Source organism: Chroicocephalus ridibundus, chromosome 6 (genome assembly GCF_963924245.1).
Source record: "Chroicocephalus ridibundus chromosome 6, bChrRid1.1, whole genome shotgun sequence".
NCBI classification, from domain to species: domain Eukaryota; kingdom Metazoa; phylum Chordata; class Aves; order Charadriiformes; family Laridae; genus Chroicocephalus; species Chroicocephalus ridibundus.
The window spans coordinates 67,044,822-67,063,341 of NC_086289.1; the positions used below are offsets into that span (position 1 = coordinate 67,044,822).

The 18,520-nt window shown below is 39.0% G+C and overlaps 1 protein-coding gene across 6 annotated transcripts in view; it reads left to right on the forward strand.

The window, feature by feature from the left end:
- Window positions 1-435: 435 nt before the first annotated feature.
- LEKR1 (leucine, glutamate and lysine rich 1) overlaps window positions 436-18,520 on the forward strand; it is a 76,455-nt gene continuing 58,370 nt past the window's right edge. For 4 of the 6 annotated variants that reach the window (XR_010071552.1, XR_010071553.1, XM_063338250.1 and 1 more), the window contains exons 1-2: window positions 438-875; window positions 11,763-11,977. Coding sequence is in view for 4 of the 6 variants with exons in the window: in XM_063338250.1 (XP_063194320.1) it covers window positions 804-875; window positions 11,763-11,977 (287 nt within the window). In the remaining 2 variants the exon portion in view is untranslated. Of the gene's footprint in view, window positions 876-11,762; window positions 11,978-18,520 lie in introns of all 6 variants that reach the window. The other 2 variants (XM_063338249.1, XM_063338248.1) reach the window with 2 other exon arrangements.

Genomic DNA, 18,520 nt, shown 5'->3' on the forward strand with positions numbered 1-18,520 from the left:
CCCACTACACCCTCCTTTCAGGTGGTTATAGAGAGCAAGAAGGTCTCCCCTCAGCTCCCTCAGCCGCTCCTCATAATACTTGTGCTCTAAACAGGCCTCGGCTTTGACACAGGATTGGCCCCGGTGGGAGGCTCCTTTGGCCCAACAGCTCCAATGAAACAAAGGCCCTGCAGTGCATCAGGTTGGCATTTGTGGCGCTTTTGCTGTTTCCCTCCCCCTGCGGAGCAGACAATGCAGCCCCTCCGTTTCCTGGTTATCCATGTCAGCCCGGGCCGGCTGGCCACGCCGGGACTGGGGGCTCTGGGTCACCGCACGCCCTCGGCCCCCTCAGGCTCCGCCGCCTTTGCGCGGGCCCGGGCCCAGGGCGTCCGCGCGCCGCCGGCCACGTGAGGCGCAGGCGCAGGGCTGCGCGCCGTTGCCGTGGTTACGAAGGAAGCCGCGGTAAGAAAATGGCCGCCCCGGCTGCTTTCCCTCACCCCGCTTCCCTCCGGCTGCCCCGGCCCGGGGGTTCCGCTACGTCGCCTCCCGGGGCGGGTCGTCCTTTCATTCCCCTACCCTTACCCTCGCCCCCGCCGCGGCCTGCGCGGCGCCATCGCTCCCCGGTCCCTGAGCAGGCGGCACGGGCGTGGGAAGGCCTGGGCTGCCTGTAGCGTGTTGCATGTGGTTTCATTTCCACGCGTGGGCCAGAGAAATCGTGCGGCCCCGTTGCTGACGACAGGTTCTGACCCTCCCTGTGACTTCTGGCAGCTTCCCTGACCCCACCGTGGAGTTTTGGGAGGCCATGGAGCGGCACATCCCCATTCATGCGCTGCCCGAGGAGATTCAGAAGGTATGGAACTGTGGAAGTACAAAAACACAAACCATTTGGAGAACAGGTACTACAGCAATTTAGGGGTGTTTTCCTAATACATTGAAAACTGGTACATTATCTGGCACATTTTGGTCCTGGTTTTAGATTGGGTGTGTTCTAGATTTTGCCATTATATATGAAGTGTAATTACATGCTAGTGCTATAGGAACACTGTAGAAGAACATAGTCATTCTGTAACGGTGTTGTCACTGCCAGGTGAGTTTCAAATTTTACCCTGTATGGCATGCTTTGTTGCCACAAGTTTGGAATGACTGCAGAACATAACATGTAATTGTTCCAAAGGAGTGTCAATACAAATAGGAACAGAACATTCCTCTTCATCTTTTCTTGTATCTTCTGTTTGTGTGTGAGGCCATTCTTTTGTTTGGGAGACAGATTATTACCAATGTAACAATGCTGCTATTTATATGGGGTAACTTATGAGGACGCTCTTTATATGCAGTGGTGAACACAAGTGGAACACGAATCACTTTTTGTAACACCATGAAGTTTTTACTTCGGCAATAAAACAGCTTGCTGTCCTCATTTTTTGGTATGCATCTAATAATCAACAAGTAATTTAAAAGTTTTATGTACTCAGGCTAGTACAGCCTGCAGAAATTCTCCCTGGAATAGTCCAGGAAGCTGTTGATGCAATTTCTGAGCCATCAACAATGATTTCTGAGAGGGTGGGTAAGATAGCCAAAAGAAGGGATAAGGAATACTTGCCCTTAAAGAAGAGGAGAGGAAAAACCTTGGAAATTTACAGACTCATTAGCAGCTGTTTTGGTAGCAGGAAAGATACCAGATATGTTTGCTTATTTATAAATTAGTTTGCAAGCATCAACAGGATAAGGTGGTTAGCAAAAATCAGTGCAAGTTTCTCAGAAAGAACAGTTGGGCCAATTTGTTGGATGAAGTACAATCAGGGAATTGTTCTGGATCTTGGACTGCTCAATATTTCCATTAATGACTTAAGGCTGTAGGTTGGTGGCACTTCAGCTGCCTGTCTTTCATTTGGATCAGTTTCTGATCTAGTTCCTGATGTGTGTGCTACGCGTATGATAGCACGAGGAGGAAGCAGGTGCGAGTGCAGGCACACATGGAACAGAAAGGGGGTGATGTTTTTTTCTTTCAGTAGGGGTGTCACTATTTGCTGTTTTTTCACTGAGTGAGGATCTTGGATTATAATAAGGAATACACTGATACCAGTCTGGGAGGGGTTGTGAGCACTCTGGCAATAGCATTGAACTTCATATTTTTAGAAAGAATAAGGCATATTTAAAAGGGTGAGTCCAGTGCATCAATACAGAATACATAGTAACCAATGAAGCTTCCTTGTTTCTTGCCAGACCTAACACTGAGGACTATAATCAGATCATAAGCAGAATAATATTAACAAAGTGATGTTACAAAGAATGCAGGTATTATGTATTAGTATAGGAAATGTACGTAAAACTTGGGCCGTCATTATTCCTCTGTTCACGACCATTGAGGTATCAGCTCTGAGCTGCAGGCTTTAAGAAAAATAACACAACTGATGGGAATCTAGAAAAGAGCGAAAATAAAGATCTTAAAAATTCTGTTGTTCTGGGTAAGGGTAATAGAACTGGGTTTACTTATTCTAGAAAGTATGTGAGGGCACAGTAAAAGAATTCACATGTGTAGGAAGATGGTGGTTGTCCTTCATCTCCAGCTGCAAATTAATCTTATCCTCATCTTTCTGGAGTTGAATGTTATGGAACCCTAACATCTAGAGTTAGGGGTAGTTGAGCACTGGAATGGCTCACCCAGGGGAGTTATGGAATTCCTCCCGTGATACTGTGGGGGATAAGTAAGGCAAACTTTTTCTTTGGAGTGGAGGACTGGGCAGGCAGTCTCTTCAGATCCCTTTCACTTCTGTGGTATGCATTTAACCAAAAGATCTGTATGCAGAAGGCACAGTATTTCTAGATATGTGCATGAATAGGCATATATTCCTGTCCCATCCTACCCTGTCACCTCAATGTGAGATATGTGAGCTATAAGGCAACGACAGCCCAAGATTTTGGGATCAGTTAAGAGTCGGAGTTTGACATATCCATTGCTGCTGCTCGTCTCTTCACTCAGCTGGCTTGCGTTGTAGTTGCAGTATAGTTACAAGATACAGAACTTGATTACAAGTCATGCTCACAATTTCCTGTCCTTGTATTTTCTACCTTTTATGTACACATGTTGCTATTCCCTTCACGTTCCCTACTTCTTGGATTTTATAGCATCTCTTTTGGAGTCTTTCTTTTAGATTGCTCCTAACATAAGCAGAACTTGTGCCAGCTGTAGATCACACAGCCAAACTGAGCACATGCTCCCAACATGCAGCTTGCAGGCAGGAGGAACATGTGTATCTGGAGGGAGTATGTTAAGCATTGTGATTTCAGCTGCAGAATGACGAATATTCACTGCTAGGTGCTGTTTTGAGTTGGCTTGCTGGAGGTTGGGTTGTACTGCTAACAAACTATCTAGCAGCCGTCTCGAAAGGATGCAGATCAGAGCTGTTGTCATTCCTCTTCTCTGTGCTCCTAGCAGATGAAGCTTCACAAGCTGTTTATCAATACTTGGAGCAGCGACATCGCAGCTTCCAAAATTGCACTCTTCTAGAGGATGGTACGGAAAGGGAAAGAAGCACCTTGGAACAGCCTGTTCTGCAGCCGGTTCTACTGCCAAAGTCTGCCAGAGAGTAAGACCTGTTAGAGTAAAGCCATGGATGTCAGGGCAGAAGTTGATATAAATTGACCATTTGCAGACTGGGTCCAGTAGGTGTTGCCCACTATGTTTATTAAAACTTCCTTTAAAATTTAATCTAGAGGGGAAAGAAATTTCTTGGCATTTTGTTAATGAAATGATAGATAGGAAGAGACTTAGATTCTTCAGGTGGTGATCAATTTAGAAAAGTCATGGAAGAATTTTACATGGCCCTGTTTCTTTTTGTCTCTCGTTCCTTCTACTGCCCTCATGCTTCTTTCACACAATATGCATTGCAAAATGGATGCTAAATGAAAAAAAATAAATCAACAGGTAAATAAATATCTACATCAGTTATTAAAGCTTATAGTATTCTTTTGTATTTACATTGCATACCTCTTAGAAACTAATTATTAGGAAAGATCTAAATCATGGTTTGTTTCTAAAAAGGATTTAAGAGCCCCAGAGTTATGACTTTGCCTGTTAGCAGTTTGCTTACCACACTGAGCAACATCTGACAATGTAAGAAGTCAGCAGGAGTAGGTTTCGAAGTTTTGAAGGAAGCTATGCCATGTGGTGTGGTGGGGATGGCAAATGTGGAGAACAGCTGCTGCTGTTTTGGCAGCAGACACAGGAGAATCGGTAACTTCCCAGGAGGGAAATAACGAGGTCAGTCAATGGCAAAGTCCAAGCTACATCGTATGCTCTTCTGTGACAGTTTTTGGGGACCGTATTCTCTACCTCTTAGCTTTATTTTAGGGACACTTGTTTACTTCTGGGAGGTCATGCTTGCAGATTTGGTGTGCCAGATAGCAGGTGTTTTAGGTAATTGAATAAGTTGGTTCATCTACCTCAGTAGAACACTACATTTTCTTTAACTGTATTGTCACAGGACTGTAGGAAGAACCTTGCAGAGATTGTTGTCTTATAATGCCTATTTTTTAATGTATTTATATGTCTTAACACTTATGCCATCAAGCTCAGTCTGAGCGGCATCATAGAGCACTGGATGGTAAAAAAGGAGTTGTGTTTCCTTTACTCCACTGTTATGGATGTGTATTTTTAGGGAGTTCTCTTTGTTGTTTGGGGTCAGTTAGTTTTGTTGGCCTTTTTCCTCAAGAGAGAAGACGACTATTATATTGCACCTAGACAGTTGTCTGTTTCTAGTGCTGGACAAATCTTTTACATGCTTGTGAACTTCTTAAAGTGCTGTTTGTTTCAGCATTGCTGTTGTCTGTTCAATGTAAGTAGATGGGGAGATGCAGTCTTGCCCTAAAGATCTTAGTGCAGTAGGAAACAAAACAGCAGTGAAATGACCTTGAGCCATCAAAGTACCAAGCAAAAAGTTATATTTAATTTTATATTTTATTTGGCAAATAAATAACCTTTGCTTAACATAAATAATAAAATTAATTGAGCACAAGATGCCCTTACAGATTAGTAGTTCTCTCACCCTAGGAGCTTAAGAAACGATCAGGGCAGGAACTTTGAAGCTGTGTTATACATCAGTACAGAACGTTCCATGGTATCCGACTACCCACAAAACATCATGTACGTTACTAGTAGCACATGGTTACTTATTAGATTTGTCATGTGTGCTATAGATTTGGCATATTATGGTATCTTTATGAGCACATTATGTTATCTTTAATTTTTCTTGCATCTTTGAACCTTGGGTTATTTTTTTTTTTAATAGATTCTTACATAGTTCCAGTTAGCTACAGAATGTCTGTCCCGTCCACCAAGACTAGCATCGTAGAAGTGAACAATATAGCTATGTATTAGTACTTGGCAATATCGATATGGATTCAGAAGCAGGAGCAATTCCGTCAGTGCCCTTCAGATGAACATGGTAACATTTACATGCAGAACGGCAGGAGGTCTTTTTAGAGTCCTGTTGTCATGTACCTTAGGAATGCTTCTTAAGATGATGTTCATGAGTTGCCCTTATGCCCACTGAGATTTTCAGTATTTGGCTATAGAATTTTTAAATTATAGAATTTTTAACTTTTAGATTTTATTGGGATGACAAGCTCCATCTATGTGAATGTTCTGATGGCTGTAATGAGCATTGGAAATGTTAGAAAATATCTGCTTATTTTTGGTATAGAGCCCACACGTTACAGCCTAAAGAGGTGGAAAGCTCTCAACAGTGAACTGGTTAGCCACGGACCCATAGTTGATTTGGCAAAACCAGCTTGCAGATAGCAAATGCAACCTGCTTTGTGTTACTACTGGTATTGTGGTATCAGAGGATTTGTGAGAGCAGATTTTCTGAACTTGAATAATGATCTTTTCCTAATGTGAGAATTCTGGAGTCACTGGTCACCACCTAGGGCAGTAAAGCATTTTTCTCTCTTGCTATACTCACAAGGCTAGGGCTGTATTCACTATATTCAAGGTTTTGTACCCTTTTGGCAACCAGCATCCAAGTATGTTGCTAGGAATTGGAGGGATTGCAGTCTCTCTTGCATCAGAAGCAGTTGGGTTGTAGTTGGGAGGGGCTTCCCAACAGTTGCGACTACAGATGCAAAAAGTCAGGGTTGTCAGGCAAAGATACGGTTAACAATGGGCTAAATTATCTTTTGTCTGCGCAGGCATCGTTTTGTTGCAATGTACTGTGGATCAGTTTGGAAGAACTCTCTGCTCCACATTGTTCTGGAGAGTGCCGTAACACGTCCTGACAGAGCTCAGGAGTAGCAGGATGGTCTGCGTGGCCTGTTGGACATGTGTTAGATATTTGTGGGGCTTGTGTGAGGGTGTGCAGTTACTAGCAGTGCTGCATAGTCTTTTATGATTCATTAGTCTGCTTTACTCACAGGCAGGAAAAAATTAAAGCTACCTGAAATCTGAGTATTATTTCCTGTCGTGACAAACTGATTATTTCAGGGTATGTTTTGAATGAAGCTTTTGAGAGCAGGACATTATGTTTTTACTACATGCCTATTTCTACACTATTCATATGTATTCAAAGCAAGTACTGTGATTTTTATGTTGCCACAGTTATTTTATGGAAGTTGAGCAAATAATTATGTGTGCAGCATGGTTTAGCATTACAATTTGTATTACTTTCTGAGTAGATACTGACTGAAATCTTGACTCGCAATAAACTTTTTTAAAGTGAAGTTTCTACTGACACTCTTAAAAATCATTCTTTGAATAATAAAAAAAGATCAATTTCAATCAAATAACTCTTCAGTTTTGCATATACAGCAGAAGACTCCACTTTCTTCCTAGCAAATCAATTGTGTAGTTTGAGTAATGACTTCTTTTTGCGTAGGAGGGATTAGCTACTTTGTCAGGAGAGGGGCAAATGGCATGAGAGAAATGAAAGTAGTATGGCAAGGAAAGTAGATAAGGTAGAGGCAGAATAAACAAATCGATATACAGAAAAAATGTAAGAGCACCCAGCTGCAGCATAATGATTTTTTAAATTATTTTCTTGAGTTTTCTGTATTGTTCTGCTACAAGTGTAATTCGGACAAACACAGTTGTTTGAGGTTTTTTTTCTGTTACTGGGCCAGTCCTTGCTAAAGGAGTCTCAGTCCTGACATAAAACTGGGGAGGGAGCAAGAGCTGTTACAACTGCGTTATGTGCCTCAGGAGCAGCGGGTGATGCAGGAGGATGGCGAGTGCTGCAGTTCCCTTAGGCTCTCCTTCCCCTGCACTGTAAAATTAATGTACAAGGAATGCATCTGTGCTCATGGCTCTATCTTTTTATTTCAGCAATGCACAGAAACATATTCATAGCTTTTTAAAAGAATCTCATTAATTGAGGACTTAGGTCCTGGCTTTTAAGAGTCATGGCTATTTATTAGCTGCTTGTAATGGACTGTTTCTAGCATAAGTGATCCATATGCTGGATGTTGTAATACCAAGGCGCTGCTAAGTGAGAAAGCAGACTATTTTTCTTTTAACTAGAATTTAGCTCTCTCTCGTGGTAATTTTTGTGGGTGGAATCTGAAATATCAGAGGAGAAGAATAGCAGTGCACAAGCTGATGCTCCCGGTAGTTATTTGGTCAAGTAGAAATGATATAAATTCCTGCCTTGTCATTCAAAAGGCTAAAAATGGTCCAGACCACCAAAGTATTTTTTTCTTTCTTTTCTCTTTTTTTCTTTATAACTCAGTACCGTAAGCATCCATAGAGCATGAGTCAGACAAATGTAATTTGAGTGACTATCCATCTTGGCTCAGTTCTCCACTTGCCCTTCGTAGCTAAAGAAATCTATGTAACCATGGAATAATATTAGTTCTTCCAAAACCGAACGCAGATCTGAGTAGAAACTACTCCCACAGATGCTGTAGTGGAACAGACGCTGTAGTGGAACAGCTGCTGGAATATCACAGCTAGAAATGCTACCTTGTGATATGGTTCATCCTGGACATAGCTTGTGTCCGTCCTTTATAGCACCTGGTGTAATGTGTATCACAGCTGTATCTCAAAATCTTATGGATCAAATACCTTCCTAGTTCAAGCACTTTGTCCTAGTGAGTTTGTTTTTCTTATGTTGTTATTGTGCATGCAGTATTGTTGTGCTAACTCACATAACAGTTGTTTTTTGGTTTGGTTGGTTTTTTTTTTAGTACCCCTCGGTTACCCTTTCAAGTTCTGTTTGCCCTGAGTTTCCTTCTCCAGGCTGACCAAAACCACAGTACTAAAATTACCTGCTGTTTGGTTTTTTTATTCCTAATTGATTTTTTCTATTCACTGCTAAGGACATACAGAGTCTCTTTTCTAGTTAGAGCTCTGATAGTTTCAGTTTCTATTCCTTCCAAACTCTGATTTCCCTCTGATATTTTTTTTTCTGCTTTGCACTTGAGACGATGACGAGTCTTTTGATCAAATATAAATAGTGAAATAGGGAATCTGAAAGCATAAGTCATTGTGTATGTAATACACATTCTTAGAGGTTACTCAGTGATAATATTATTCCAGAAAAGGTAGCTTTGGAAGCATAAGAACTAATGAAAATTTGTTTCCTACAGACTTTTGTGTAATGGTTGACCAACTTTGGTGTCTAAGATACCAAGTGTAATGGAATCTCTTTTCCTGGACAGACCATTTATAAGGCTCTCTCCTATATGGATTATCTGATAAGGACTGCGCTCACACGCCAGAGTTTTCTTCAGCAGGGAACTTACGAAGTCTTTATTGCCTACCTGGTTGTCTAAAACTTTTAGAAACTTAAATATTTCTGTCTTCAGTGTCAGAATTAGTTATAAATGAGGAAATATTCTGGTTCACAAATTATTGAAGGGTGACAAGAGAGAAATACACACATAGATGAAGTAGTTTTATTTCTCTTGGAAACTGTGCGAAACCCAAAACTATTTTGTTTGTTAAGTAGTCTTCAAAGCTATAAAATCCCTTCTGGCTCTGTCCTTTAAATTGGTGTAGCCCTAAGGTAGCTTTGTCATTATTTTGGCTGAATGAAATCAGCATGTACAGCTTCACAGTATTTCTCTGTACCCGTCTGTGCGAAGCTTCAGTAGCTTCTGAAAAATGTCCAAGCAGCCCAGGAATTTCAGGAGATATTTTAAGTATCAGTGAGGAGAACTCGGGTTGTGATGTTGCCAATATAACAGTGAGGGGGGAAAGGAAAAAAAAAAGGGGGGGGGGGGAAAGTCCTGCTTGCTATTTGACCGCTATGGGGATGAGAGAGGAACTGGATTTAGGATGAGAATTCAGGTTAGTACGCCCCTTGCTTTGCCCAGTTCAGGCCTTGCTCTTTTAAGCTATTCACTTTCAACTGGTTCCTGTTAATTTTCTAGGCATATTGGGCATACATGTGCTGGATTTAAATTCGTTAGCTTGCTTATTGGTGTTATTCTACTGCAGCATAGACTTTAGTTTAGGCTAGCTTGCCTGTTGAGCATTACTCAAGCCATGCCAAATTCATTACTGGTATTAAGAAACTGCTACTTACCCTACACACAGATATTTTAAAACTAGTTGTCCTGCTTTGAGGTTTCGGTGGCTAGTCCATCCCAAACCTCGACACTAGTTTGTGTCTATATACAGCATATTGCAGTGATTACAGGATAATTGTGCATGTACAGAAGCAAGGTCCCGATTAAAAGACAGAAGTTTCTTTCCTTACTGCAGTAATATGAAGCCGTCAGGCTTTCCTGTGATTTTTGACTATGTAGAAAATACTTTAAAAATCCAACCTGATCTGAAGTCCTTTCAAGTTTTTACTTCACCTGAGGAATGAACATGAAGAAGAATTTCCTTCTGGGATAGAACTATTTCCCACTATGTCCAGGCGGATGATATTTATTGTTCTATGACTTTATTTTTAAGTTCAGTAACAAAATTGAATTTGAAAATGAAAACGTTTTAGTACTTGCATAAAACATTTTCAGTTCAGGACTCCAATTGTTTTATTTTGTTTTCAATCCTAGTACCCAGTGAAATTTCTGTAACTGTTTATTTGAAAGACAGCAGTGGCGGTGCTGCAAGAGAGCACGATGTTCTTCTGGGGATAAGAGCCCCCCTCCTGTGCTCCTTATAACAGCTCATTTTGTCCTTTTTCAATATAGTAATTTTAGTGCTTTGGAACTTTATGGTAGTTATCCTGAATAACAGTTTCATATTTCCAAGCACAGTTTGAAGCTGCCAGGAAAAATAAACTTGCATTTTCAGCTCATTCAGAGTAACTGTAACTAGGGGTATTTCATACTGGGGGAAAACTAAGAAATTGGAAAATAAAGCCTGGCCCGGTATTTCCAGGGCATCCTGAAGTATCATTTTTATGAAGCTATATTTAAAGTGCTAAAGATTTTTAAATCATGGGATAATGAGTCTTTAGTTTATAATTTTTGAAAGCTGTTTTCTTTCATCTAAGTATTATTTATTTCAATTTATCCCCATATCTCAAAATGTCTTTTTTTTTTCTTTTTCTGTAACACAAGGGATTCAACATTATTTGAACTGTTAGCAGTTTTCCAGCTTTCTGATTTTTCATCAGTTGTCGTGTTAAATCCCTTGTAACAGTTGATAATTGCAAGAAAGGTTAAAGTGTGTTTTAAACTCTCAGTACACAAACACACGCTGCTCTTCCAGCTGCAGCCCACTTTCCATCTTTCCCGTCTTCAAGCTTACTGATACCTTTTTATATTGGTTGCTCTGAGGTTGTCTCTTTAGCTGTATTATGAGTGTTCTCTGATCTAGTCATAATTCTAACCATCTCCTCTCAAATGCATTTATGCTGTGACCCAAGATCAGGGTCAAACCTGTCATGTTCAGGGGTAGGGGATCAGTGCCGGTAAGCAGATGCTTACGTGTCCCCTACTGAAGTGTCAGACCTGCTTGAGTTGGTCTGGCAGGTTTATTTACTCAATATCCACTTGTGCAGGTTCAATTCTGCATCACTCGTAAACTGAGCATTTTTTTATGGAAGTGAAAATGATTAAAATGCACAGAAATAACCGATATACTGAGTGATAGGTACGTATCAAAGTCAGAGCACATCTGTCCATATTTACGAAGCCTTGCTTACCGCAAAGCTTAATAATTTGATCACTTACAAAAGTATGTTTCTCAATTTAAGAAATGGTCTTTCAATTAGATGTGTATTACATACTCTGTATTTTTTTTTAATCAGTGATGAATACTTCATACTTAGTAAGTGGGCTACATTTTCCACAACACTCAAGTGCCATGGACACTACATCATAATAATTAGTCCCTTAGTCATTTCAATTATTTTTGTAAAGACTGCTGGATTACATCATTCTATTTACTTTTCATCTTGCCTACTTCAATTGGATATGAGTTGTCAAAAAACCACAGTAAAATAACATTTTTCTGGCTCAGGCGATCACAAATTCATTAAGGAGATAAGTTTGTAAAACACAGCATTTTATTTTAAATTAATACATCAAATATAATTCAGAAGTACTTCAGTTTAGAATTCCAATGGGAGTTCCCACATCGTAAATTGCATAGGTGATGTATCTTGTGAAGTTTCCAGTAAGTGAAAGTACTGCTATAGCTTGATTTCATTTTGCTAATGTAGAATTTTGTCTTTATTATTTGTTAGAGCAATAACATAACTGGATTATCAATGCTCCAGAGCAGTAAATGGTTTAAACTATTCAGATTTATTATTTTTATTTAGTGTCATTCAGATTTTTTTGTTCAATTTGTTTCTTACAAACAATCTTACAATTTTATCTTTTTCTAGATGCCCCAGGATGAGACAGTGTGTAAATACTGTGGAGTCAGCTATTTGATACTTCATGAATTTAAGGCGATGGAAGAAAAAGTAAAAGCAATGGAAAAGGCGATTAAATTTTATGAAGGAAGCATAGAACGGGAAAAAGGACTTCAAGCAGAATTGCAGTCTCTTTACCAAGACCTTGAACACTATCGAGCTGACAGCGAATCAAAAACAGAAAGGTCAGAGCATATTATCTAGTCTGATGTTATTCTTGTGAATGTGTATTAGGTAATTTAATTCCTAAGAAGCTTAAAATACAAATAAGATTTGTCTGTCTTTTATCAGATGTAACATATATACTGTAATACTGAATTTAAATCATCTTTCATAGTATTCCCTGGAAGCAAGTTTTAGATTCCTTAATAGTTTAGAAACAGTCAATATATTTGAAGTGAAAGAAAGGCCAGAGGCGTTTCAGAGGTATTTCCCCTGCACGCACTCCCAAAAGGAAATGATCAAATATTTCATCTTATCATTTTGGAATAAAATTGTAATATTTTAAATGAAGTTGCACGGTATTGGGAGTTCCACAGTTCTGAAATTTTTACTTATCTCGTAGTAACGTGGTAAAGAATTACCAGCGTTCTTACACTGAGAAGCTTGTGGTTCACTCCTCGAAGGGATGATACGGAATTCTAAAGCAGTTATGAAAATCTTGGGTACTGCTTGTAGCGTTGTTCCTCAGAAACAGGAGTTTGCAAATACTTCCTGGCAGGTATGTGAAGGTCCCAATTAAAGGAGGAGTTTTGTACTCTTAGGAGCTCCAGTAGTTAACAATAGATCTCACAGACACATTTGTATTTTTAGGGCACAGTGAACCTTTAAGTGTGTTCTCTTTCCGTTCATACTTGCACACTTTTGTTGTGTTCTGCTTCTTCATCACATCGTGATAACTTTAACTTCAAACAAGAAGTCATACTTCAAAAAGACTTGTCCTTTTGATGAGCCTACAGGACAGCTTTGGTTCCTAAACCCTCAGATTGGTACACCAAATATGAAAGTCCATTTCGGGGTAGACATGAGAAAACAAAGCATAAAAAGAAAGTTTCAAAGACTTTTTCTCCCCTCCGCCCTTCCTTTGTTCATAATTTCTAATGTTTTTCTTATTCTTTGGGTTTGCAGAAAAGGGTGCAAAGGTAGCTATAGCCAAACTAACTTTAAAATCCATGGCTGATTCACGTCCTGTGAGTGGTGTTACTGAGGCAGTCCAGACAGCAGCAGTGACTGCAGGACCTGGTGTCCACCTGTGTCAGGGTTTGTGCCACCATAATTAGAGTGCCATCAGATTCTCAACCATGAACTTCAGGCTAGCTTGTTAGCTTTGATTTGTCCATCCTCAGCAGTTATTTATAATGTATAAAGAGCTTGGACTGAGAGGGAAATTTTTGTAGTCAATATGAATATTTTGTGATATAATTAGCATTATGAGTAGTGGTTGTTTTAGTCTTATTTTTGCTGTAGGATTTCTGGACTGCTATTTCTGGTTCCTAACTAACCTTCTGTTGCTTTTACGCTGTTTTACAACACCATGACAATATAACAAATTTCATAATAACAACTTGTATCTTTTCTGTACTGTTCTGTGGAAGAAAAACAAGCGTTTTGGCCTCTTCCAGACCTGAAGCTCTGAAGAACTGCCCTTTCTTCTTTTCCTCTTGTCTTCTATTCTTCATCGTCAGATGTAACATGGATATTATGGTGCTGGTTTTCTAATTTTTCTGTCCTCATATTTTAGAATCTATTGTTATATTCCACTGATTGGTTACAGTAGGACTATAAACATTGATATTTCTAGCTGGCTAATAAAAGATACTTTATAAAAATGCAGTTGCTAAAGTTGACTACTGATAGAATAACGTGGTACAAGCAAGAGCATCAGAAACTTCACGATAATGTCTTGCTCATCTGAATCAAACTGTTTGTCGGAAGCTTTTTGTAAGAATGAGATTATGATTTTAATTATCAGCTCGGTTATTCTGATTCTGAAGACTCCCAAAAGGGGTGTTTCTTCCATGACTGACTCCTACCTAGTAGCAAGTGATCTAGAACCGGTAACATGAGGCATTTTGAGTATTAAGGTGCTCTCAAGAGATTGGACTGGAATGTTTCAGAAACACTACAGAAGACACAATGACAGCTTGTCTATAGGTAAAGCATTCAAATCCTTTTTTTTTTTTTTTTTTTTTTTTTTTTTTTTGTTGCAGATCACTCAAATACTGTTAAGAATTTAGCATTACTATTAATGGATTTAGTAAGGCTTATGTTTGGTAATATTACTAATAAAAGATTCATTTTAAAACACAAGCTCACACAAAGTTGAACAAAATGCACGTCTTGTAGATCACTCTACTCATATGTTTCCTGCAATATTTTTTTTTTCATTTGAACTGAACATCTTCCACACCCCCAATATTCAATGTTTTCTTTTGTTTAACATCATATTTTTGAAGAGTACATTTGTTCCTTGTTCCTTTAATGGCTCTGGGTGGCAGTTACAGTGGCAGTATTCAGTGTGTTAGCAAATGCAGTGACAGCACATTCTTTTTGCTGAGGATCACTTGCCAGAGGTAAACTTAAAATTTTCATTTAGCTGACTTTTTGCCATAAAGCTGGAACAGTTAATAAAAATTTTATCTCTGCATTTTCTCCCCTAAGGCTCAACTTGATTTAAAACCTACTGAAATCAAGTGGAATACTTTCAGTAGGCGTTCGTTCAGGCCATAAATCAACTATTGTGCCTTGTTAAGTAACTTGTCTAAATATTCCTTATCTCCTCTTTACTGTCCTAGGCCTCTCTTGTTACTGTGTGCTGTTGGCATAAACTAACTATTCAACATACTATCTTCTGCTTCTTACGAGGTTGACAAATCATTCCTCCCAAATGGCAAATGTTTATCAGAAGCCAAATATGCTTTTTTTTTTTTTTTTTTAAATAATCTCTGGTAGACCAAGAGATTTAATCTTTCTTGTTAGTTGCAGACTGTTTCGTTTTTATATTCCTTTTAGGTTAAAGTATTGCTATTGTTTATGCCTGTGGTTAACCGTGAAAACCACCTGGGAATCTGAGCTTTTGCAGAAATTAGTTACCTACCCTTTGAGATTTTGTCAGAAGGGGAACTAACCATCATGCAGTTAACTACACTGATTTGATTTAGCTATTCAAGTCATATTCTTATTCCGTGTTAAAATCACTATAATTCCAGAATACGTCCATGAGGGCTATTCCTGAAGGGCTGTGGCCAGCTTGAAATAGCAATTCCAGTCAATACACGTGCCCACTCGAGGTCGGCTGTGCAGCTGGTACTGCCTTGTGCTTGGCGCTGCTGCCTCCTCTTCTACGAGATATGGGCTACTGTCTGCAAGAGCAGTGTTTCGTGCGTAGTTAAGCTGAAATGCTGGTATATCATTTAACTAACTCGTTTTGGTCTGTTACTTATTTAAACATATTAGTAATATTGGGAGTTTACTTCTCTAATTCATTGGAATTATATGTATGATTGGATTTAGCCGTGTCTCTGTGTGGCGCCCCCCCCTCCCCCCCCCCCCAGATTCCTGGAGTCCCTAGAGCTGAGTTTATTAACAGGTTTTCCCTGGCAGTGGCATTTGACATTTGTAACCCTGCATGAGGGGTAGGTACACTGTGCTTTTGGTCTGAATTTTGATAATTCTCACAGCATCCAATATAAGAAATATAAAATAGATTTAAATACTAAAAATGCTTTTTAAAGGTATAGTAGTGCTGAATATTGTAAGCGTGACAAGAAGCAAAAATTTTTTGATGTTTAGACATGTGAAGAGGTGTATAGATATCTTTTAGTGAGTCCTTTGTCAAAAATCCCTTTGTAAATAGATTCCTGAAAACTTTTTTACAAATCTAGCAGGAGGAGTTGTTGGTTACTACCATGAAACTTACGCTCCTGAGTCATGCATGTAGATGTTGAAAATTTTATCCATAAATAACATCATCTTAAAGATCCTGTAAGCCTCACATTTTAACTTGTGGAAACGTTATTTTTTTCCATGGTTGTCCTTGTGTGTGTTTTCTTGAGTTCACTAGTTCCTACCCCAATGGCAAAACTTAATATCACGGAAAACGCTTTGTTGTTGACTTTGCCTAAAATAAATCTTCCTTTTTGCAACAGGATTGCTTAGGAAAGCAACAGCAACTACCTGGCTTGGTAAAGTCTAAACTTGTAATAAAACACTGAAGTGATTGGGCAGTGATAACAGCACGTTGCTCTGCCCTTAGCTACCAACCTACGCAGCAGTTTGGTTGAAATGACATGTTTCTCCTCCTAGGAGACTGAAAATACTGGAAATGGGGAGAGGTACATGCTTTAAGAACTCTGTCACCATGTTAAAAATAGGCTTTGAAGGGAAAGAACATAAAGCAAAAAGGTCACTTTAATAGGGTTTTTTTACTATGTCTGTTTCTGAATATTTAGTGATAAAGTGGAGTTGAGCTGGTGTAAAAAAAAAAAATTGCTGAGAGCCAAATCTGGATGAAAATAAACAAAGAGGTAACAAAATAACCTTTCCTTTTCTGAATATGCTTTAGGGCATGCAGCTGGTTATTCTTATTACATGCCATCATACGTGGGTAAATTGGGACATTGCACATCTTTTGAAAGCATGACTAATGAACAAAACATTATAACCACTGCAGCACTGTAATGTATTTTCAGAATTATGTTGGTGTATCATCTAATAAATAAGAAGAAATCAGTTCATAAACTAGTAAATGAGTGTTGTTCATCATGCTACAGATGTTCTGTGCGAGTCTCAGGTGTGTGCTCCTTCAGCGGCTGCTTGGAAGAGACAAATAAATACAACAAGCTGCCAAGAGGTATCAGCTGGGCATGGGATTCAGTGAGTCCCCAGGTTTCACACTCATTGTTTCCCAGTGAAAGGAAATAATGTAATGTTTTTTCATTGGATATAAGTGCTGGGTTGAAATAATAAGTGCTGGATTTCTTCTGGCTCTTCATGCATTTAATTCTACTTTTAGGTAGCTGAAGCTGCAGTGTTTAGAAACCAGCACAAGAGCTGGTTTGTACTTGGAAGTGTCGTGTGTGTGAGTTTTCTGAAGAGAGGATATGAAGTTTACTAAGAAATAGTGCTTTCAACTTTTGTATTAAATCTGTTTTGTAAATAACATAACTGTACGTACTTCTTTAACTAGCTACATGATAATTTTAGGGTGTACTTATTGACCCGGAAAAGGCAGAATTTTGTATAATGCCAGAGTGTTTTTAATATGTTGTTTTTAATAGCTGCAAACTGATCTGTGTATTTTGCCCTGATGGTGTCATTACGATGGCTCAGGCTTGTGTAGAAGGCCAGCAAAAGGTCTCACAGGGTTTGTGGGACCCAGATCCTGTGTTCATCCTCTGTACAGCAGTGAACTTCACTTTTATACTTTAAAAATAAATAAATGAATAAAACCACTGACAAATCTTGTCACAGTCTCAGAAAGCCAATCAGCACCGTGCCTTGGGTAAGGAATCTCTCACTATTAGATTCTTATGAAGTATATTGAAGCCAGTGTCTTCCCAATAGGATACATGCTTCTTGCTACTGATGAATAATAGCAGAGTCCCACTCTTGATGTGTTAAAATTGTGGTTATTCTAGCTTTGACAAGGTGGTTGGTTTTTTTTCTATTAACAATATTAAGTGCCAAGATTGATTATTAATAAGCAAGACAAACTTTTTCACAACAATAGTTCATAAAAGTGATTCATGAGGTGCAAAACTCTGCAGTAATGCTCAGCCTTCTCCCAAATTCCTGATAAAGTGAACTTCCTTCTGGTGAAACAAAATTCCATATCTGGAAGAGGCTGAAACAGCAGTCAGTGGAAAATGCAAAAGGCAACATGAAATCTGCATTTTTGCTTCCATGCATACTTTTCATGTATATTTCATTAAAAATATTTTCATATTTAATAGGTAAAATTAAAATTTAAAGTTACATTTTAAAAGTTATCACAGTTTTTAGTATCTGAGAGTGGGGCCACATAATGCAAAAATGGCCTTGAGAGGTGTTTACTGACAAGAAAGCTCCAGCAAAAATTCCGCATCAGTCTGTGCGTGCCTCTGTGAACGGCTAACTTTTCTCAGGAAAGTAGAAGTGGTTCATCTCCCTCAGTGCAGGCTTTTGGGTTAGGCATTTATTTTCAGTTCTTTGCTTATTGTTTGAACAGTTCATATGCTGCAGTTCTGGAGGTTTTCCAATTTCAGTGCGAACTACCATCTGCAATTATGGGGACTAGTTCCTCTCACACCTTCGCATGGTTCCAGCACTGAGTCCCTGCACAGCATCACGTACAACAGCAAAGGCCATATTTACCCATTTACTAGGTCATTGTGTCACTTAACCCATTGTGGACAGCACAATTGCATATGAGAGCTTAAAGTAATGCTTAGATATTATTTTATTGTAACCTGGTTATGATATTCATAAAGTGTCAGAGAACTGAATTTGTGTTTAATATCCTGTATTGCATGTTAGAGGTAAGAAAATAGTGTGATGCACGTTTGTTTAGTTTTTTCATTTCCTCTAATAGGTGGTCATTTATTTGTTTACACTATAAGCTCAAGTTAAAACTTTCAATTGACTGGGCATAGTGAGTTACTATCCAGTTTGTGACCGCAGGTTAAAAGCAAGAATGACTCATCAAGAAGCTTTTAATAAAATACTTTTTTGTGCCCCCATTTACCTCT